General features: G+C 42.7%; 1 protein-coding gene across 3 annotated transcripts in view; it reads left to right on the top strand.

Annotated features, from left to right (window-relative positions):
* Nucleotides 1-23,359, top strand: part of PAK5 (p21 (RAC1) activated kinase 5) — a 419,175-nt gene that overhangs the window by 368,497 nt on the left and 27,319 nt on the right. For all 3 annotated transcript variants that reach the window (XM_061435602.1, XM_061435603.1, XM_061435604.1), the window contains exon 4: nt 5,025-5,810. In XM_061435602.1, the coding sequence (XP_061291586.1) occupies nt 5,025-5,810 (786 nt within the window). The remainder of the gene's footprint in view (nt 1-5,024; nt 5,811-23,359) is intronic.

Raw genomic sequence — 23,359 nt, 5'->3', positions numbered from 1 at the left:
TTCTGTGATCACACTGCGTCCTGATGGCCTTATATATGCAGCACTGTAACACGTCCTGATCATCTGTGTGCCTCAGTCACTCAGTAAGTGAAAGTTTACACATGTTGTTCTCTCTTGGACCTAGCTTACAAATTCTCCTCTTCCTGAAAACTTTCCTAGATTTTTAGTTTGTTTTTCTCTGATCTTTCCTTTACTCTATAACCTTCACCCTTTTTTTTTTTTTTGGCGGCTATCGTCCATTTTATTGCCACTATTGCCTTTCTAGGTATATATCTTTTTTAATTAATTTTTGTATTTTAATTGGAGGCTAATTACTTTGCAATATTGTAGTGGTTTTCACCATACATTGATATGAATCAGCCATGGGTGTACATGTGTCCCTATCCTGAACCCCCCTCCCACCTCCCTCCCCATCCCATACCCCAGGGTCATCCCAGTGCACCAGCCCCGAGCACCCTGTCTCATCCATCAAACCTGGACTGGACAAATAGAAAGCCCAGAGATAAATCCACGCACCTATGGACACCTTCTCTTTGACAAAGGAGGCAAGAATATGCAATGGAAAAAAGACAATCTCTTTAACAAGTGGTGCTGGGAAAACTGGCCAACCACTTGTAAAAGAATGAAACTAGAACACTTTCTAATACCATACACAAAAATAAACTCAAAATGGATTAAAGATCTAAACGTAAGACCAGAAACTATAAAACTCCTAGAGGAGAACATAGGCAGAACACTCTCTGACATAAATCACAGCAGGATCCTCTATGACCCACCTCCCAGAGTAATGGAAATAAAAGCGAAAATAAACAAATGGGACCTAATTAAACTTAAAAGCTTTTGCACAATGAAGGAAACTATAAGCAAGGTGAAAAGACAGCCTTCAGAATGGGAGAAAATAATAACCTTCACCTTGTAACTTACCTTCACTGATGAGTTGTATTTAAACATTCTAAATTCATTTTCTATTTGCACATTTGTGTCCACCCAAAGGCAGTCTGTTTAATGAGACTATCAGTGTGTTTTAAAACTGCTTTTTAATCCCTCACATCCTCCATCAGCCTCTACATTTCCAGGGGCATCAGAGAAATAAATAGTAAGGGGGAAAACTAGAATGAACCACATGGTACTAGATTAGATTCAGAGACATCCATCTGAATTCGTGTTAAGATTACTACAGATAGAGATGAATGGGTAGAATTATAGACATGTGTGTGTACATGGGTCACTTTACACGTGACTGTTGCATGGCTCTAGTCACTGAAGGGGCTTGGAGGCAGTGACACCCTGGTAGCAGTGTGCACACCCAGCAGCCAGGCACTGGTTTCTAATAGCATCCTCCACTAAAAGGGGCCACGGCACCTTGGAGAAAAGGCTGATTTTAGGGCAGGGACAGAAAAAATACAAGCTAAGCTTAGAGTATTTAAGGTACTTTCTGTCACTCCAATAGTGCCAGAAAGTATGCAAATGATCAAAAAATAAAAGAATTGGGCCTTTTCATAGGGACACAGAAGCCAGTCTCAAAGAACTCTTAATAACCAAAGCTGAAACAATTTGAGCAACAAAACAACAAAGTACAGGTAAACTTCAGAGATATTACAAGTTCAACTCCAGACCATGACGATAAAGCAAGTACTGCAGTAAATCAAGACCTACATATTTGTTGATTTCCCAGTGCCTATAAAAATGATGTTTATGCTATACTGTAGTCTATTGACTGTACAATAGCGTTATATCTAAAAACAATAATGTCTGAAAGTATTTTAATTTTAAAATACTTTATTGCTGAAAAATGCTAACGATCATCTGAGCTATCAGTGAATTATAATCTTTTTTGCTGGTGGAGAGTTTGAAATATTTCGAGAATTACCAGAATGTAACATAAAGGCAAGAAGTGAGAAAATGTTGTTGGAAAAATGGTGCCAGTAGACTTGCTTGAGTCAGGGTTGCCATAAACCTTCAATTTGTTAAAAAAAAAAAAAAGAAAAGAAAGAAAGAAATCTGCAAAGCACAATGAAGTGAAGCACAATAAAAATGAAGTATGCCTGTATTGAATTATAACCCAAAGTATTATTCAGTTGCTAAGTTGTGTCCAACTCTTTGAGATCCCATGGACTGCAGCATGCCAGGCTTCTCTGTCCTTCACTGTCTCAGAGTTTGCTCACATTCATGTCCATTGAGTCAGTGATGCTATTTAACCATCTCATCCTCTGCTGCCCCCTTCTCCTTTTGCCTTCAGTCTTTCCCAGCATCAGGGTATTATTCAATGAGTTAGCTCTTTGCATCAGGTGGCCAAAGTATTGGAGCTTCATCTTCAACAACAGCCTTTCCAATGAGTATTCAAGATTGATTTACTTTAGGATGGACTGTTTGGATCTCCTTGCAGTCCAAGAGACTCTCAAGAGTCTTCTGCAGCTCCACAGTTCAAAAGCATCAATTCTTTGGCACTCAGCCTTTCTTATGGTCCAACTCTCACATCTGGTATATGACTACTGAAAAAACTATAGCTCTGACCATATACAGACCATTGTTGGCAAAGTGATGTCTCTGCTTTTTAATATGCTGTCTAGGTTTGTCATAGCTTTCCTTCCAAGGAACAAGCATCTTTTAATTTCATGGCTGCAGTCACCATCCACAGTGATTCTGGAGCCCAAGAAAATAAAATCTGTCACTGTTTCCACTTTTTCCCCATGTGTTTTCCGTGAAGTGATGGAACCAGGTGCTATATCTTAGTTTTTTGAATGTTGAGTTTGCAGCCAGCTTTTATACTCTCCTCTTTCACCCTCATCAAAAAACTCTTTAGTTCCTCTTCACTTTCTATCAAAGTATAAAACAAGTAAATATTCATGATTCTATCCCTACTGATTCAAATAAGTGATATAAAAATGAAAATAAATAAATAGGGAAAGTGGGCAAGTGTCCTATGCAAAAGGATTCCAAGTACTTTATGTAGATACATCCCATCAGGAAGGTAGATCTTGACTGGACACCCCTTGAGTATGGACTACATTTAGTGACTTGCTTCCAAAGAGTGCATGAGAGGGGAGAAGGAGGGAAGCAAAACTTTACCATGTGAAAACTTGGCAACTATTACTATGGCCAGGTGATCAAGGTCAATATCATCAGCAATAGTAATGCTGATGGTGTGTATCCTGGATATGATGTAATGAAATTGGTATATTACTCTGTGATCTTCCTTCCGTAAACCAATAACCTCAGTTTAAACATGAGAAAAATACCAGATACACCCAGTTGAGGGACATTCTGCACAGTAACTGACAAGTACTCGTTAAAATTGTGCACGATACTGGATGCTTGGGGCTGGTGCACTGGGACGACCCAGAAGGATGGTACGGGGAGGGAGGAGGGTTCAGGATGGGGAACACGTGTATACCTGTGGCGGATTCATATTGATATATGGCAAAACCAATATAATATTGTAAAGTTAAAAAATGAAATTTTAAAAAAAAGCTTTCAAATTAAAAAAAAATTGTCAAGGTCATCAAGGAAAGTCTGAGAATTATCTCATGTCTAAGGAGACATGACAAATAAAGGTAGTGAGGTAGACTGGATAGGACTCTGAAACACTAAGAAAAAAATCTAATGAAATCTACATAGACTGTGCTAAACAGTTTATGTTAACAGTAATGCAAGATGTTAACAACTAGCAGCTTTCCTGGAGTTTCAGTGGAGAATGGATACATCTGTATGTATGGCTGGGTCACTTTGCTATGCACCTGAAACCATCACAATATTGTTAATCAACTATACTCTAATATAAAATAGAAAGTTTAAATTAAAAAATGTGATTAATAAAAAACATTGGGACTAGGTGAGACATATATGAGACCTCTTTTTTCAGCTTCTCTGTTAATCTGAAAGTATTCCAGACTTAAACATTTATTTAAAAGAAAGGGTGAAGACCAAGGCTTAAGTCCAGAACTGACTGAGGGGGAAGAAAAACAATTTGTCTCTCACTGTGGTAGTTGGAGAAGCACTGATCTATAAAACACAGGTCTAGGAGGACTTTGACTTTTTCTTCCAGTTTGAAATTGCTTGTGCTAACTGAGATGGCTTTGAACTCCTTGCTACTTCCTCCAAGGTATTTTTCTCTTGCATTCCTGGAAGTCTGAAGTCACATTTTGTTCTTTGTTCTTTTATCCGCCCTCGTTATATTTTACTGCAAACTTTGTCATTGTCAAGGTGCAGCTGACTAGCTTTGTAAGTACTTTCTGATTTCTTTCTGCTCCTGCTATTCATCCTGGTGTTATTTAGGTTCATTAAAGGGAACATTTGGGCTTGGCAGTTTGTCACTAAGGTTCAGGTACAACCACATCATTACCAAGCCATCCAAAGTTCAGCGATGATGATACCGATGATACACAGTCAAGAAACCATTATAGTTATATCACGTTTGATCACAAATTAAATTATATAAGTAATCTTCGTGCCATTCCCTATTTACAACTTAGAAAGTTTCCTCTTCTATGAAATCTGATAGCTTCAATTATTATGTCTTTCATAAAAAGGTTAAAAAAAAATGTGCACCTCTTTCTGAGTATGTTACTGTTTAAGTAACAATGGTTTTAATTTTGGAAGTAATCTGGATAATGAATGTAAAAAGATAGTAAGTATACGTTTTATAAGCAAAGAGTTATGAACTTAAAATTATAATCATCAGCTTGTTGTTAGATCGCTAGGGTTTAGTGAAGAAGCAATGAACTGGTACATAAAACAGTGATACCCGATAAATAGCTTCTAAATGGCTTTTTGATATTTGATATCTCTATTGAGACAGATAAGGAAGAATTTGCAGTTTGAGACTACTGTTTAATATTTGATTTATTTCACCAGTCAAGAAATCAAAGAATCAACAGGCTTTTTTCTTTATCTTTTTTAATGAAATGCCCCTGGGGCCTATTTTCCTCTGTGGTTTAAACTGGACGGAATCAGGATAGGATTCTTCCATCAATTTGAAAGTGTGAAATGTTTTCTTTAAACAGTGTTCTCTTTATTATTCCCAGACAATCGTTAGAGGAAACAAACCCTGCAAGGAGACCTCCATCAACGGCCTGCTGGAGGATTTTGACAACATCTCTGTGACCCGCTCCAACTCCCTGAGGAAGGAAAGCCCACCCACCCCAGACCAGGGAGCCTCCAGCCGTGGTCCAGGCCATCGGGAAGAAAACGGCTTTCTCACCTTCTCGCAGTATTCCAGCGAATCTGACACCACTGCTGACTATGCATCTGAAAAGTACAGAGAAAAGAGTCTCTATGGAGATGATCTGGACCCGTTTTATAAAGGCGGCCACTCTGCCAGGCAAAATGGGCACGTATTGAAGATGCAACACGGGGAGGCCTATTATCCTGAGATGCAGGCTTTGCAGTCCGACAGAGCCCGGTTTCCTGCAGATTATCATGCACACTTGGACTCACTGAGCAAACCCAGCGAGTACAGTGACCTCAAGTGGGGCTTCCAGAGAGCCTCGGGCAGCTCCCCTCTGGATTATCCGTTCCAGTTCATACCTTCTAGAACTGCAGGGACCAGAGGGTGCTCAAAGGAGAGCTTGGCATACAGCGAAAGTGAATGGGGACCCAGCCTGGATGACTATGACAGGAGGCCAAAGTCATCGTACCTGTGTCAGACGAGCCCTCAGCCTGCCATGCGGCAGAGGTCCCGGTCAGGCTCCGGGCTCCAGGAGCCCATGATGCCCTTCGGAGAAAGTGCATTTAAAACCCACCCCCAAGGACACTCCTACAGCTCCTACACGTACCCGCGCCTGTCTGAGCCCACAGTGTGCGTTCCAAAGGTAACGTTCACTGCCTCCCTCCCTCCAGCATGCGGGACCTCCACAAGGTGTGCTCCCACCACCCTCTTATTTGGATTATAGAGCACTGGTTAGTCTGTAAGTGAGAATCTGTATCAAAATTCTGCCTGGTTTCCATTCACAAGCCCCCAGGGCAGAGAATTTAGGGCAAGGTACATGTATTCATTAAAATCAAATCCTCTGGGGAGTTCCTACAGGCTTTCTGGGTTAAAAGGCAAAAGAACATTTTTTTCCAAAAGATATCCTGCTATATTAGTGATAAATGGTCTGTGCTGGCACAGCAGGGTGTCTTGTGTTACAGAGTGTAGAGTTCTAGACTGCCAGAGGGAGTAATACAGTAGTTCCTCCACTCTGGTAAAGGGTACCTAGAACTGCCAAAAAGGGGAAAAAAGTCAGGATAATGGGTAAGTTTTAATAAAGTTAATTGTATTCAATTCAAGGGATTGTCGGTATTTTGAGAGTATTTCTTTCTACTAGGTTAGCGTTGACATGTCATGTGTGTGTGTGTGTGTGTGTGTGTGTGCAACTTTAGGATGATAGATGGAATCTGGTTGCTAGGCCTTCCTTGGTGTGCTTTTTATTTTGTTTTGTCTTATTGTAATTTCTCTTTTAATATTTTTTCTTAATGTTGTAAATTTGCTTTGAAATGTGGCTGGGTCATGATACCCCAAAGTTTGGGAACCACTGTTGGAGGAGTTACTGGCTTTACAAAATACCTTGGAAAGTGTGCCAGCACTTTGTTTTCCCAGTTAACTTAGAAATGTTTTTGCTACCTCCCTGCTACAGCTAAGTGAAGATGGGCCATTTGGCTGTGAGTTCTAGATTACAGAGGTCTCAGACCAGTTGAGGGAGACGTGGCTTCTAGAAGCATGATTGTGGACGTTTGCAACCCAATACTGTCTCTTCAACAGCTTGGTGAGCCGCACAGCGAATCTTGGAGGGCAGGGCTGCCTGCATCATCTGACTGGTTATCAATGCCCAATATTTTCCTTTGTTTGTTATTTTTCATAAACATAATCCAAGATATTGAAGTCTTTTAGGGACAAATTGAGAGTGACTTAAGCCATACTTTAGAAAAAGCAAAATAACAATCACTTTAGTTCCCAATATATAAAAATAAATCCTAAGGAAATAAAGACCTGAAATATATACCACCAATTAAAATTTAAATATTGAGAGTGCTTTCCATCTCACTGCATTATCTATTTGAACTACCATGATGAAGGTATCATGACTGCCTTTTCCTATGTTCTCCCCAGGGCAATGGTTGGAAAGAGGTCTGTCTAACTAACTGACAGACAAAAGCTCTAGGAAGCCATATGCACGTGTCATGATGCAGGAGATCATTTATGTAATTTCCTGTGCACATCACCCAACCCAAGGTTGTAGAGCATCACAGTTGTAGAATGAACTAAGCAAATTAACACATCCTGTAGCTGAATCTAGTTACATTCTCTAGTCTGTGAACATCAGTGCTTACTTCAGGAATAAATAATGTGATTTCTTTCAGCTTTACCAAGTTTATAATTGACAAAATTTTAAGATATTTGAAGTGTTCAAGATGATCTGATCTACATATACACTGTGAAGGGATTTCCCTCGCTGAGTTGATATTCATCACCTCACATATTTACCTTTTTGCTTATGTATGAGAAATTTAGGTTCTACTCTTTTAGCAGATTTCAATTCTACAATATAGTACTATCAACTACAATCACCATGTGATACAATCCATCCTCAGACCTTAGAGCTGAAAGTCTGTATCCTTTAACCAACTTCCTTTTCTCCACCTCCTAGACCCTGGCAACTACTTTTCTGTTCTCTGTTTCCATGAGTTTGACTTCTTCCTTTATTTTCTAAAATCCCACAGATAAATGATACCAGTTGCAGTAGTTGTCATTCTCTGTATGGCTTATTTCACTTAGCATAATGCCCTTCAGTTTCTTCCATGTTATTGCAGATGACAAGGTTCAAGATTTCCTTCTCTTGTAAGGCTGAAGAATATTCCTTTATATATACATTTCTTTGAATCACATTTTCTTGATCCATTCATTTGTTGATGGACACATAGATTGTTTCCATATCTTGTCTATGCTAATAATGTGGCAGTGGACATGGGAGTACAGATATCTTTTCCAGATAATGATTTTGTTTCCTCTGGATATATACCTGGAAGCAGGACTGCTATACTGTGTAGTAGTTCTACTTTCAATTTCTTGTACACTTGTGACTATGCCAGTGCACGTGCCCACCAACAGCACACAAGGGTTCTCCTTCCTCCACATCCTCATCGGTGGTGCTAGTGGCAAAGAACTCTCCTGCCAATGCAGGCGACATAAAGAGAGGCAGGTTCGATCCCTGGGTCAGGAAGATCCCCTGGAGAAAGAAATGGCAACCCACTCCAGTATTCTTGCCTGGAGAATCCCTTGGGCAGAGGAGCCTGGTGGGCTACAGTCCATAGGGTTGCAAAGAGTTGGACACGACTGAAACAACTTAGCACACACACCTCTTTAATAATAGCTATCCTAACAGGTTGAGGTAGTATCTCATTGTGCTTTTAATTTGCATTTTCCTGATGATTAGTGAAGTTGAGCACCTTTTTATATGCCTGTTGGTATTCAGGTCCTTTGCCCATTTTAAAATTATGGTATATGGTAATACGGTACTTTTGCTATTGAATTCCTTGCTATGAGTTTCCAGAATACTGGATATTAACTCCTTATCAAATATGTGATCTAAAAATGTTTTCTCCTGTTCTGTAGGTTACTACATTACAAAGTTATAGTAATCAAAACAGGATAGTTTTGGCATAAAACACACTTAGATTAGTGGAACAGAATACACAATCTAGAAATAAACCCCACACATGTGTAGTCAGTTATTGAAGAAAGAGCCAAGAACGTACAATGGGGAAAGGGTAGTCTCTTTAATAAATAGTGTTGGGAAAACTGGACAGCCATGTGTAAAAGAGTGAAACTGGGCTCCATTCTTAAACCAATGGAACAGAGAATTCCAGCTGTCCATGGAATTCTCTAGGCCAGAATACTGGAGTGGGTCGCCTTTCCCTTCTCCAGGGAGTCTTCCCAACCCAGGCATCGAACTGGGGTCTCCTGCATTGCAGGCAGATTCTTTACCAACTGAGCTATCAGGGAAGCCTCTTTCTTTGCTCAGCAGAAGTTTTTTGGTCTAATTTAGTCCTACTTGTTTATTTTTGCCTTTGTTGCCTTTGCTTTTAGTGTCAAGTCTAAAAAAGTCATTGCAAAGAACAACGTCAAAGAGCTTTCCTCTAGAAACTTTGTGGTTTCAAGACTTTAATCCATTTGAGTTGAATTTTGTGTATGATTGGTTTAAGATAGGGGTCCAATTTCATTCTTTTACACACGGCTGTCCAGTTTTCCCAGCACTATTTATTGAAGAGACTACCCTTTCCCCATTGTACATTCTTGGCTCCTTTTTCAATAATTGACTGCATGTGTGGGGTTTATTTCTGGGCTGTGTATTCTGTTCCACTGATCTAAGTGTGTTTTATGCCAAAGCCATCCTGTTTTGATTACTATAACTGTAATATAGTTTGCAATGAGGAGATATGATACCTCCAGTTGTATTCTTTTTCCTCAGAATTGTTCTGGCTATACGTGGTTGAATATGATTTGTCTGTGCCGTATATTTGAATGCTTGTGTGGAGAGCTGTTTTAGGTCATTGTCATTGAGAAAATTGTGTTCCGAGGCTTTAACCTTTGAGTCATGGAGCTGTATTTGGCCCATTAACATGTTTAGTTATCCAGCAGTCATTTTCAACACCTGGAAAATCAAGATATTTCACTTAGAATTCTCAGCTTTTGAGTCTCAGGTTTCTCTTGTGAAAAATGGAACCATTTGTTGTCCCTGGGCCCACGTTTCCGCATAGCATTGGAAACAGAACTGTCTGGAGGTAAAAGCTTGCCCCGTTAGAAAAGATAGGCTCTGCCTAGCACACTTCACTCATTTTTCCCATTAAACTAACCCCTTGGGGCATTTGAGATTTAATATAACCACCAACATCCCCTGCCTATTCATTTCACAGAAGGGGACACTGAGGTCCAGAAAGTCACATGGCACACTTAAGGTTTCATTTGCTGATTACAAAACAAGAACAAGAATCCAGGCCTAGAGTTTCCCCCAATTCAACATTCTTCCCATTATATTGGCATACGTAATTTTAGGGGTTCAGCTGCATTTGCCAGTAAAACCCACGAGAGGTCCCGGTGGCCACCAGAACTTTAGGTTCACTGGAGGAATAGAGAGAGGATGGAGTGAAGGATCAAAGCAGGGAGGGAGGAGGCAATAGGGAGGGGATAAATTGCCCCATCCTTACCATGCCCTCTTCTTGCAGACTCCCAAACATAAGGCAGAGCAGAGCTGCCCTAACATCTGGTTTTCTCAAACCCAGAAACTATGTAGAAACTATTATGGCTCAGGAAAAAAGCACATAACACTCCTACCAAGTCATTTTCATCCCTTATAATCAGAACTCCAAGCTGTTGTTCCATGTTTCATAGGAGACCCATGAGAAATTCATGAGCAGGTCTTGTGGGAGGGTAGGAGGTAGGGGGCCTGTTAGTAATTAAAATGCTTGCTTAAAAATTTAACATCTTTCTAAAAGTAGGTGCTTGTGTCCTTAGAACTAAACTCTTGAAAATCTACCAAACACATTTGGATTTTCTGCTGAGAGAAGAAATGGCGATCACGACTCAGATAATTTGACTTTGCCTCATGGAAAATTCTAGAAACCAGTGGGTAATGTTCACAATAATGAGAGAAAGCGTGAAACTTGGTTTCCAAATAGAGCAAAAATGAGGAGGATGTGTGTGTCTGTGTATGTGTGTGTGTGTATGTGTGAGAGAGAGAGACCAGTTTTACATTTTGGCTTAAATTGAAAAAAAAAAAAATTATGCGTGTTAACCTATAGTAAAAAAAAAATCCTGCAATGTTATCTACCTACCTAATTTTCCCATTAGAGTGACAAGAATTAAGGTTGTTATGAATATGTAGATACTGGCATCCGTCTCTCTACTTCTAAGTGGTTTTTCTGCTGGGGCTAAGCAGATGAATCCTTAAGAAGATAAGGTCAAACCAAATCCATACAGGACTTACAGAACTATGAAAGTGTGGAAAGAGACTGTTTTCCACCCTGCCCTGCAGACAAGCCTGCGTTGGAGGGAGGAAAGCTGGCTGGAGCTCCTGCCCACACATTTGACTGTGCTTATTCCGACACTCTCCAGGGACCACGCGGCTGCTGGCTCAGGTGTCTGGTGCTGGCCTGGGACATCCATCCCTTGTTCTGGCTCCAGCTGCTGAGAAGCCCCTAGTATCATCCCTGATCTGCCAGTTGACTAGGCACTGCCTGGGTGTCAGATCCATGTGTTGCCTTGTTGAGCATTATGTCATGTAAATTCTTGCCCCCTTTGAACAGATGAGCCCGCCAGGGCTTTAAGAGGCTCAGTAAACAGCCTGGTCAGCCTGCTCATAGGAGAGCTGGGACCCAGCTTTCCAGGCTCAGCCCCTCAGTAGACACTGGCTACATCCCCAGTGGCACAGAAATAGCTTCTGTGGGTGCCAAGCCTTAACTTGGCTTCTTACAATCTCCTCAGACACCTGCAGCAGTGGAGGGTTGGGCTGTGTCATCCTGTTCTACTCTATAGCAGGGTTTCTCAGCCTGGACACTGTCGACATTTGGGGCCTGGTAATTGTTTGTTGCAGGGGTGCCCCAATGCACTGTGAGATATTTAGCAGCACCCTTGTCGTCTGCTCAGTACCGGCACCCCTCTCTCACTTACAACAACTAAAATATCTTTAAAAACAGTGTCACATGGGAGCAGAAGCAGCTCCAGCTGGGAACCCTTTTCCCCTCACTGTCGTTTCTCAAGTCCTCTCCGGCAGTCAGGGCTGTAGGTCAGGAAGATACACTCCCTGGCTTGAGTCTTGATGTCACCACTTACGACTGAGCAAACTGCTAAACTCTGCCTTTACTTCTTTATCTGTGAAACAGGCATAAAGACGCCTTATGGTGCAGAGTGAGGTTAAATAAGTTAATTCTTGCTGCTGCTGCTGCTAAGTCGCTTCAGTCGTGTCCGACTCTGTGCGACCCCATAGACGGTAGCCCACCAGGCTTCCCCGTCCCTGGGATTCTCCGGGCAAGAACACTGGAGTGGGTTGCCATTTCCTTCTCCAATGCATGAAAGTGAAAAGTGAAAGTGAAGTCCCTCAGTCGTGTCCGACTCTAGCAACCCCATGGACTACAGCCTACCAGGCTCCTCCGTCCATGGGATTTTCTAGGCAAAAGTACTGGAGTGGGGTGCCATTGCCTTCTCCGAAGTTAATACTTACAGTAGCCTAATTATTAATATGTGTCCTCTGCATACATCAGTCTGTGTGTATAGCTTCTAGATGGATGACAGCTGTGATGTGATGCTGGGGTTTACTGTGTGGCAGGTGCTATGCTAAGCCTTTTGCAAACATGACCTGATTTTGTCCTCATGACAACTCCTGAAGAATTCAAGACCATTTCCCTTTTTACTGTGAAGGACCGAGACTCAAAGAGACTTAATATTTCTAGACATCCAAGGATGTGAGACAAACAGCTGAGCCAAGATCCAAAGTTAGGTCCATTGGACTCCAAAGTCTATCTATTCCAGGATGTTCCTGTTTTTACAGGGGAAAAAAAAAACAAAACGAGGTTCATAAGGCCCTGGGGAATGGATATAAGCCCTCGGGGCCCAGATACTCACACCACGGGCAGCCCTCACCTTGCTGACAAGGAATGAGTGCTGACTCACAGATGGATTTGGTGCACAGGAGCACACTTTTTTCTGTCTGTTCTTGGTAGGCTGGAATCCTCTGACAGGCTCCTTAGAGTCACCAGACTGTGATCTATAGGTAAAGCATTAAGAGTAGGGATCGCTGGAGTCTCTCGTATGCACTCCCTCAACCTTGAGTGATGGTCTTATTTAATTTCGTAGAAGAGAGTTCAGATTTTCTCACCCATTACAGAAGACATTGAAGAGCACACGTTCTAGAGTCAGATCCCCAAGATTCAAGCACTCTCCAGCTGTGTGATCTTGTCTGTGCCTCAGTTCCTTCATCTGCAAATAGGGCATCTCAGTACCTGCTTCCAGCTTGTCCTGTGGCTGGAAAAATGTTGATAAATGTAAAGGAGTTAGCACTTGGCACATCCTCAGTATCAGACCTGATACTCAGGAATGTTTCTGGTTGGAAAACATGTCACCATATCTCTTGTGCCAGTCATAGGAGCATCCTATCGATATAAACTTTCACACATTTTCAAAATATGGCAATAATTTCTATCTGACTCTGCCCTCATAGTCACTCTGTACAGTCTCATAATTACAACTGTCCTCACTTTAGAGATCTGGGTCACAGAAGGCCAGAGTAGTTGTGTGACTTCCTCAAGGTCATGCAAAGCTCTAGGTCATGACTGAGCTGGCCTAGGGACCCCAATCCTGCCACCCCAATTCTTTCTCTGATCTCCAGAATGGAAATGAAATTCTCAGACTGCCTATGAAAGCCAGATGCTAAGAGAGAACAGGAAATTTAGCAGCATGAAAGCAAGAACCACCATCACTATAGATGGATAGTCGTGATGACTTCTTGCCAACCAACCCTTCCACGTTACCCACTTCATCTCCACTGCACGGAGCAGCAAAGCGAGCCATGCTGGGCCCACGCCATTCCAGATAGACAGTGAAGTAAAGAGTTCTGAGTGAAGATAGAGGACGCAAAGAAAACAGTGGCATGGTTCCCCAGACCCTCCTTCTGGAGTCACCAGTGCAATGGCTTTTCATTGCTCAGCTATCACTTTGCTTTCCCTGGAAGGAAAGAGCAGTTGAACCAGTGTGCTCAGCCTTACTGAATCAAGTTTAATGACTCACCATTCTTTGCGGTACTGGCATACCCGGATTCAACCAAGACTCCAGGAACAAAACTGCGGCTCCTGATCTCCTAAGGGTCCCAGCAGAACACTTTTCAGAGACACTTTAGGGGCCTTATGGGTAATTAAATGACTAGGCTGGTGAAATCTGATAGGCTGCACCAACATTCTGAGAAAGGGAAGGGCTGAGAGGCAGGGAAAGAGAGAAAGAAAGAAGTGCTTAATCGCCTAATAGAATAACGGAGAGTGCTGCCTGTAGATCTTTTCCTTTACACATGGGCTCCTGTAGGCTGTTCATTAAGGCTCATAAAACACACAAAGAGGTGACTCAGAGCAATAGCTCTGACATCTGTCCCTTCTGATGGAGACTTGAGGCGTCTTTTGCATATGAATGAACTCATCTCCCCGTGAATGTTATTATGGTTCAAAGTAAATTGTATTTGGTCATTATAAGTGGGTTTTCCCATTACCAAATTAAAAGTGAAATGAATCTAACCTGGCCTTGTCTGCCCCAGTGCTCTCAGAGGCCCTGACATTGTTGAACCATGTTCTTCAGCAGTGAACTAATCCCCAGAGGTCCACCCCCACCCCCAGCCCACAACATGCCTGCAGCTGGCGACAGAGCACAGGTCGGGGTAATCTGCTCTTGAATACAGGATGCATCTGCAGAGTTTGGAGCAGCAACTGTGGGGGGTTAATTGGATATACTGACTCCAAGGTGGGGGGACAGCCTGCTGATCAGAGATTGCTTCACTTCTTCATGTAACTCAAGGTTTGCCTCTTTGTACAGGTCATGAGCCACTTGTCAGACTCTCGGTGTGTATTTACCATCCGTTTTGTGGATGCATGGGAAAGGCAAGCAGGGAAATGCATGACTCTTCAAACTTCATGTCATAATGTGTAAGTTCCTACACACCTAGATGGGTATCCAGCATCACAGATGGGAGATTTTCCTGCAAAAAAGTTAAATATGGTGAATAGCTTTCTGCTACATGCAGTTTGGAAACCCAGCAAGTGTCTCACAGTCCAGAACACATACTTCCCAAGTTCCCTGAACAGGGATCTTAAGGAGATACCTTGATCTCTGAGGTCCTAGGGGGTCCAGCTCGTGACCCCTGCTCCCTGCTGTGATGTGTGTGTGCCTCTTTCACCAAAACTGAATGCTAGTTCAAAGTGTGTGCTGTATCTCTGTGTCATCCGGCCAGTGTCATAGACTCTGAAACAGGGCCACTCCATTTTGTAAATGAACATAAGTAATTCAGAGGAAACTGACCATGGCTCAGCACGTGTCAAGGTTTTGCCTCAAGCTGTGGGAACAGTAGCTACTGTTTATTAAAATGACATTGGAGGTGGAAAAACTCCCCACCATCCTGTAATAATAGCACTGGTGTCAGCAGCCACCTTGGTGGGAGAAGCAGAGGCTGGAAAGTCAAGGACGGAGAAACAGGAGCCCATCAGCCCCCGTTAGCAGCACCTCTGCCCCACAGCAGGAAGGCCTGGGGTTTCAGAGCATAACCAAGGGATGCAGGTCACGGGATTTAGTGAATCCCCTTCCCCTGCTTATCCATCTCTGAAATGTCCCTGCAGAGAAAACCAGCTCCAGATTCTCTCCCAGGTCCTTACGAGCACATGTTTTCCTTTTCCCAAGCCAAGCCTTGGCCCTGTTACATTTCCTTTTGAGTCAAGTAAGGACAGTGTAAGATGTCCTTTTCTTATTTAGAGCCCTATGGTTCTCTCTTATCCTGCATTTGATTTATGGAGAACAAGCAGCATGCAGTCTGGCTTTTTTCATTCCGGGCACGAGCAGTCTCTTTGCTTTGTTGTGCTTTGAAAAGGTGTATTAAAGCATCACATTCAGGCCCTGGAAACAGCTGCCTCTGCATTCTCTGTAACTGCAGGGCGTGGACAGAGAGACTCCATCCTTCATGGAAGCTTCCGCAGTCCCCATTATGTGGGTGCAGACTTATACCACGCACACACGCGTGCACACACACACACACACCCACCCATCCAGCACAATCCAGCCGCAGCCTGCCTGTCACCAGCATAGAAGGCCACGATGACAAATAGATGCTGCCACAGGAGTTTTTTCCTTCTTTTTTTTCTCTCTCCCTCCTCCCACTGAGCCTTTTTTCCCCAGCCTTGGCATAAAATGGTCAAATGATGTTCCACTGCAGAATTCAATTTCACAGTTCAGTTAGGTCCTTGATTACACTGCCAAATTCAGATTAATGTGCATTTAACTAACATGGATCACAGGAATTCTGGCTGACAGCCAGCTGTAATCAGAGCAATTGATAGCTGTGTGGAGTTTTATGTCCTGTCCACCCCAGCACACCACTGGTGAAATTGATTGATTAAATGAATTCATTGCTATAATTATTTATAATTTTGATACATCACAAGCCTGTGTCTGACCCTATCCTTGAAGATGTCATGCTTATTGTGCAAGGGCAGTCTGGCTGAGTTGTTAACTGAGAATTATTTATTCCCTTATAATACTGCTTTTTTGTGGGGGGCCTTTCTTAATTCTTGATGGGATTTGAATAAAGCCATGAAAAAGCAAGATTTAATTTATATGGAATTCTGAATGTCATTGGGAAACTAAAAAACAAATATGTTATTAGCCATTTCAAAAAGGAAGGAAACTGAGACATTTTCTATACTTGTTTTCAGTATTTTTAAAGATTCCTGTAGAAAGAGTTCCTTTTCAGAATTTCAAAATTTCAGAATTCAGAAATTTCAGAATTTCATACATACATTTCAGAATGTATCTGAGTTTTAGTGACAGTTAGTCATCCTGTGACCTCAGCTAAGCAATTTGGCAGTCTGGTGACATCAGCCTAGGTGATAATTTACAAATCGATCTGGTCTTCTCTATTATTGCTACACCTTGCCGTATGGAAACCCACCTTTAATGTATGTAGACCACGGTCTTATTTGTATGAAGCTACTTTTCCACAAAATCGCAGGGCTTTTTTCTTGGTGGCTCTTCACTGCTTTCTCTCCTGCCTTCTGCCTTCCCGCCCCTGTGCCCTTGAAATAAGGTCTTTCTGCAATAAGGTCTTAGAGCATACACCAGATGCATAGACCGTTTGGAACTGGTTTGAGACATGGGTGGTGAGAGGCACATTGGATTCTCTTTTTAAATGTCCATACCTTTCCCTAGTCTAATTTCACTCCATTGTGGTTTTACTAAATGATAAAATCTTACATTCATCTCAAGATACTGTAGGCCTGCCTACATGGACTCCAAATGTACTCCTTTTTTCCCTAGAATATATTTGTAAGTCAGGCTGTAGAAAAGGTTGCCAGTTCAAGCTGTACTCCTTTAAAAGTCTTTCTTATAGGCACAAGTGTGTATGTATGTACAAAATAGTATATATGGACACATTCATCATTTTTGTTTCACCCATTTATGATTATAAGGTATCATGGGAAAGATTATTTAAGGTAGGAAAATTAAATAGTTATAACAGTTTAAAAGCCATGTAAAAAGGCCAGGAGACCTTGTTATAGAAGAGAGCTTAGACAAACACCTAGAAGAAAATTTGAGCCTTGTGGATGAACACAAAATTCTGCTGTGGCCACAGAAAGATGAAAGCAATACATTCATTTTCCTGTAACAATCAACTCATTTTGCTGTAATGATTGATTATCCCTTTTTAATATATTTTGAACTGATTTATATAAGCCAAGACTATTAAAACACACATTTAATTTTTCTTCCATCCCCCTCCATCAGGCATTATCATCCATCATCTTCTGGCCGAGTTCTTGCATCCTGCCCCAGGCTGCTTAGACATCTGGGCCCCTAGTGAAACACCCGACCAGGCTTTAGCTCTGTAGGTGTCACTCTATACTGTGTTCGCCTCAGTCCTGACCCTGGCTATCTTCTTACTGTTGAAGGATACCTTGAGAAGCTATCACAAATTCTAAGGTGATACTGTCTAGATTTGAATCCCAGCTCAATTTCTTAGGAGCTATGAGACTTTTCCATGACCTGCTTAAACCCATGGTGTCTCAGTTTCCTTATCTGTAAAATGGAACAGTTTCAGGACTTTATCTCATTGTGTTACTTGGGATTTAAATTCAGGCATGTATATGAAATGCTTAAAATGGTCCCTGGCATGTAGAAAGCACTCAGCAAATGTCAGGTATCATTATTAACATCAGTGTGAATTACTCCTGCAGGACAGGCTTCTAACAAAGCCGTTGGTTAAAGGAAGGAACCCGACTTTGGCTCCCAGTAAAACATTCCAACTTTTATCAAAAAGCGAATGTTAAGCCTTGATTTGTAGAGGTGACAACAAATATAAGAATTGCCAGGGCAGGCAGTAAACCAGCTGTGGTGCTGGTATGCCCATCAGCTGGGACATGGACACTGTCCCACTGGGGGTGACCTGACCTGAACCAAAGAATCAGATGGTAGATTGCAGTTTGGGGCACTTGACCTTGGATTGCTTGGGGAGAGTTTCACCTCCCAGAGCTTCAGTTTTATCAACCATACAGTGGGATTGTCTACCTTCTGTTTGTCTGTTACAGTGATAAATCATGAGGCTAGCCACAGTGTTTGAGCCAGTGACAGTCACCATCATGGAACCCTTGGGTCATGAAGATCACCTGGGGACCATGGTTCAGCAACACAGTCAATAGAACAGGTTGCTTATGAATGTCTCCTTTACATAGCCAGCCGTTTGTCCACCATCATCTCTTTGAGTGGACGGAGCATGCAGAGAGGAACATGCATTCTCTCCCAGTAGCCAAATGTCCATTTTCCTTTGACCCATATCCCTCGAGTCTGGTACCAAAACCTGTCTCTTGTGGTAGCGTTTGTGCCTCATCTATTGCTTTTTTAAGAGTCTGCACCTCCTCCTAGCAGCCATGAAAGACAATGGCACTGTTTTATCTCTAAGACCTAATTTCAAAGACCTTTAGCTCACAGTGAACTCTGCAGTCTGTCTAACTGGAAATCCTCCCATTTGTGAAGACAAGCATCCTTTTCTTTTCTTTTTTGGTATTTAATTATTTTTTTTAATTTAATTTTTATTCTATATTGGAGAATAGTTGATTTGCAAGACAAAAGGAGGTAAGAATATACAATGGAGAAAAGATAGTCTCTTTCATAAGTGGTGCTGGGAAAACTGGACAGCTCCATGGTAAAGAATGAAATTAGAACATTCTCTAACACCACACACAAAACTAAATGTAAGATCAGATTCAAGTGGTGTTTTCTTGATGTCACATGACAGTCGTGACAAGTAGAGTCTGATAAAGAAGAGCAGTGGAGGATGTGATTCCTACCAGAGACACCTTTTACTTCTAACATTTCTTCAGAGATCAGTTATACCTGCTTGCGGAGAATGAATTCTGTTTCGAAGCATAGAAGGAAATACTGTCATAAAGACAGCAGGAGATAATGGGATGTGATGGCTCCCAGGACACACTTTCGAGAGTAAAAGTCATAGACCCCACTGCCCCTCACATGATGGCCTTGTAACTAGCCTGGGCTTTGCTAATCTGAGCTTAATTTGCAGGAAGAACTTAATTATTTAATTTACACCAACATTTGTCATCCCCTAACCCTAGCACATACACAGACCAGTTTTGTGTATGGCACAAATCCAGGCCTTAGACAAAAACCAACTTGATCTCAAATACAGCATTTCAATGATGTTCGCTATATTACAATGAGCCACTTTGTTTTAGAAGATGTGTGTAATAGGAGTATATATTTCACTTTCACTTTTACATTGTAAGTATTCAACAAATGCTCACTAGTTTTATTACCATTGTAGTTACTATTTATTATTTTCTTTTACATTCCTTTTATATTGCTAAGCACTTTATATAATAACAATACCTAGAATGAATTAATAGATTGTATGGAATAGTCTCTGTTCAAATTCTTTAATTTGTATTCATTCTTTAGCATTTGCAGTGACTAAAGGAAGTAGGTATTATTATTATTATTATTAGGCAGGTACCATTATTAATCTGTAGGTATTATTATTATTACTCCCATTTTAAAGATGAGAAAACTGAAGCACAGGAATTTAAATAACTTGCCCAATGTCACACAACTTGCAAATGGCAAATAAAGGCTTTGAGTCCAGAGTCTTTTCTTAAACAGTAGGCTGCTCTAGGGGGCCCTTAGGCTTACCTTAAGCCTCATAAAAACTCTGAGAGAGAGGTATGATGACCCAGATTTTACTAAGTGATTTGACTCAAGTCACCAGAATCAAAATCCAGCTTTCAATACATCCTTAAATATGTTCTCTCTGCTCTGCCACCAGGCCAGGGCTCAGACTGCGCAACACCCCAGCCCTGGCTGGCGCGAGGCCCCCGAGTGCAGCAGGGCAGGAGGCCCGCAGTGTGACCTGGAGCCAGAGGGTGGTGCGTAACTGAGACTAGGACCGTGGCGGCCCCTGTCAGGGGCCCACTGTGTGCAGACCTTGTTCCCTGACTTGGGGAGGCGGCCCTGGTCATGTGGTGTGAGGGCCAGTGCCTCTGACCTTGCCTGTGTCCGATGACCACCATGTGGCCAGGTGCGGCGGGCACCCTGCTGCACCCTGCTTCACTTCTCCGTGGCATGTGACGGCCCCTCACTCCTTCCTTCCTGAAACACTGTCCTTCTGGGCCTCAGGACACCCTAGGCCCTTCATGCCTTTCCTGCCAAATTGGCTTCTCCTCCTCAGTTCCTGCAGCTTCCTCCTTCTCTTTATAGACTCCACATGCTGGAGTCCTTGAACTTTCTCTTACACATTCAATGCTGTGGCTTTTAATACCAGCTAAATATTGACAACTCTCAGATTCATGTCATAGCCTCAGCTCTTCCCTGGACTGGAGGCACGCCTGTCACCTAAGAGACATCTCCGAGTGGATGATTAATAGCTGTCTCACACTTAACATGGCCGTGATGGAACTCTGGGTTTTCCCCCATGCGTTAGTTACCTACTAGTGTGTAATAAAGAATCCCGGGCTACTGCCATCTGAAGGCTTGACTGGGGCCAGAGGATCACCTCCAAGATGACACACTTGGCTGTTGGTGGGAGGCTTCTGTTTCTAGCTGGCTTTTGGCAGGAAGACCTCTCCATAGATTTTTGAGTGTCCTCACAACATGGCAACCAGAGAAAGCCAGAGCAATAGGAGAGAATGGAGGGAAGCCACGACGTTCATACTGACCTCAGAAGGCACTTGCTATCACTTCCACCATATTCTTTTCCCCACACAAATCCACCTGATACCACGGAGAAGACTGCACATTCCTGTCGAGAAGCTGGGATCCCTGGGAGCCATCTTGGAGGCTGATTCACCACTCACTATCCTGCTTCTGCACTTGCGTGCTTCGTATTACAAAGTGGCCTGTTCCTCAAGCCAAAATCCTGGGAATTACCTCTGATTCTTCTGCTTTATATTCTAACCCCATCCATCAGAAAATCCTGCCAGCTTTAGACTTGACCCTGGATCCCACCATTCCTCATGCCATGTAGAGAACCCACCCTAATCTCTGCCCACACTAGCTGCAGTAAGCTCACTGGCATCCCTTCCACCAGAGCTGCTCCTTCAGCACCGAGAGTCAGGACCCCACCACGCCTCTCTGTGTAGCAACCTCCGTTGTCCTTGCCATGGGTCTGCACAAGCTGCCTGCGTGCTCCTTCTCCGTCCGTCTTCCCCTGGCACCTGCCCTCAGCTCGGTGCTGCTCCTCAAGCCTCTATGTGTTCAGAGCTCTGTGCATGCTGTGCCCCGGCCTGGACTGCCCCCTTCCCCCACAGTCCCGGGCTCGCTCCCTCAGTTCAGCCAGGCTTCTACTCGTGCGGCACCTCTCAGAAAGCCTTCCTTGGCCAGCCCATCCAAGACAGCATCTTGTTTCTCTCAACCCCCGTCCTCTGTCTTATTTTTCATATCACCCATTGCTACTAGACCATATACTGCATAGTTATTGATTTTCTTGTCTATCATCCATCTTCTTCTCTAGTAAACTCCAGGAAGACAGAAATACCATCCATTATAATTATTGCTGGGCCTTCCCACGGCACCTGAGATGGTGCCCAACAGCTAATAGTTGCTCAAATATTAATGTGCGTGCTAAATGAATGGGGCTTCCCTGGTGGCTCAGACAGTAAAGAATCCACCTGCAATGTGAGAGACCCGGGTTTGATCCCTGGATTGGGAAAATCCCCTGGAGGAGGGCATGGCCACCCACTCCAGTATTCTTGCCTGGAGTATCCCATGGATGGAGGAGCTTGACAAGCTACAGTCACTGGGGTCACAAAGAGTTGGACATGACTAAGCGATTAAGCATAGCACTAAATGAATGAATAAATGGACCACACAGGACCAGTGAATTCAATAGTGAATAGAACAGTGCAACCCTTAAAGTATTCTGCAATGGTGGAAATGTTCTCTTATCTGTGCTGTTTGATATGTCGACTCATTAAATACCTAACATATGACTAATGTGAATGAGGAATAGAATTTTTAACTTTGGTTTCTATTGATTTTAATTAGATAGACACATGTAGCCAGTAACCATCATTTAGAGCAAATCTAGATCCTCGGGGTAGATGAGGGTGAGCATGAAGATGTCATTCCGTGTACATCCCAGTAGAGTAGTAGAGACTTCCTGGGATGCTGTGTTAAGAAGGAGGCTGAGGTCCCATCAACAAATCTTTTTCAAGCACCTTCTGTTTACCCAACACTCTGTTATTATCAGGATCTTGCACAAAGGAGTGCATTGATCTACTAACACTTCCTGCTTTGGGCAAGAGTAGTGTGCTGTGCATATTCACCATCCTTGACCTCAGTCATTCCAGGGGTGGCCAGAGCTCCTTCTTGGTCTTTTCCAGAGTGTGATTGCTGAAACCTACCTCTACCGTCTTAGAAACCCCTCACTGGCTTCCCCCACCCCTGCCCTATCTGTCCTCCCCATCCACTCCACTGAGTCCATCAATCCGCTCTTCACAATCTTAGACCTTCCTCTGACTGTCAGAGCCTGCTCAGTCCAGGACACGGAAGGCCAAAAGTGCCAGAGAATTCATATCCCAAGGAGCTGATGGTAAGCAGATTTGGTACCTGAATACCTTAACTCTCTGCTCTGAGATGGGACAATTTTAAAGTGTGTGTCCTACATAGTCTTCCAGGGTTTGGACTTGCCTAGTGGGATTAAGTTCCAGTTACATCAGTGGTATCTTGCTGTGTATGTTAGAGTTCACCAGAGAAACAGAACCAACAGGATATGCATGTGTGTGCATGCATGCATACAAAAAGAGGAAGAGATTTTAAGAAACTGACTCATGCAATTGTGGGGGTTAGAAATTCCAGCAAGAATTGATAGAGACTTGAGCCAAAGGGCCATGTAGGTGCAAAAATCTTCCTCTTTAAACTCAATCTTTTCTCTTAAAACTGTCAACTGATTTGATATGGCCCACCCACATTTTGTAGCGTAATCTGTTCTACTCAAAGTCTACTGATTTAAATGTTAATCACATCTGAAAATTGCCTCCACAGTGATATCTAGACTGGTGTTTGAGCAAACAATGGGGCTCCATGTATAGCCAAGTTAACACCTAAAACTAACCATCATACTTTATGATTCACAAT

Source organism: Bos javanicus, chromosome 13 (genome assembly GCF_032452875.1).
Source record: "Bos javanicus breed banteng chromosome 13, ARS-OSU_banteng_1.0, whole genome shotgun sequence".
NCBI classification, from domain to species: Eukaryota; Metazoa; Chordata; class Mammalia; order Artiodactyla; family Bovidae; genus Bos; species Bos javanicus.
Note: the sequence above shows the minus strand (reverse complement) of the source record. Positions and strands in the feature narration are given on the sequence as shown.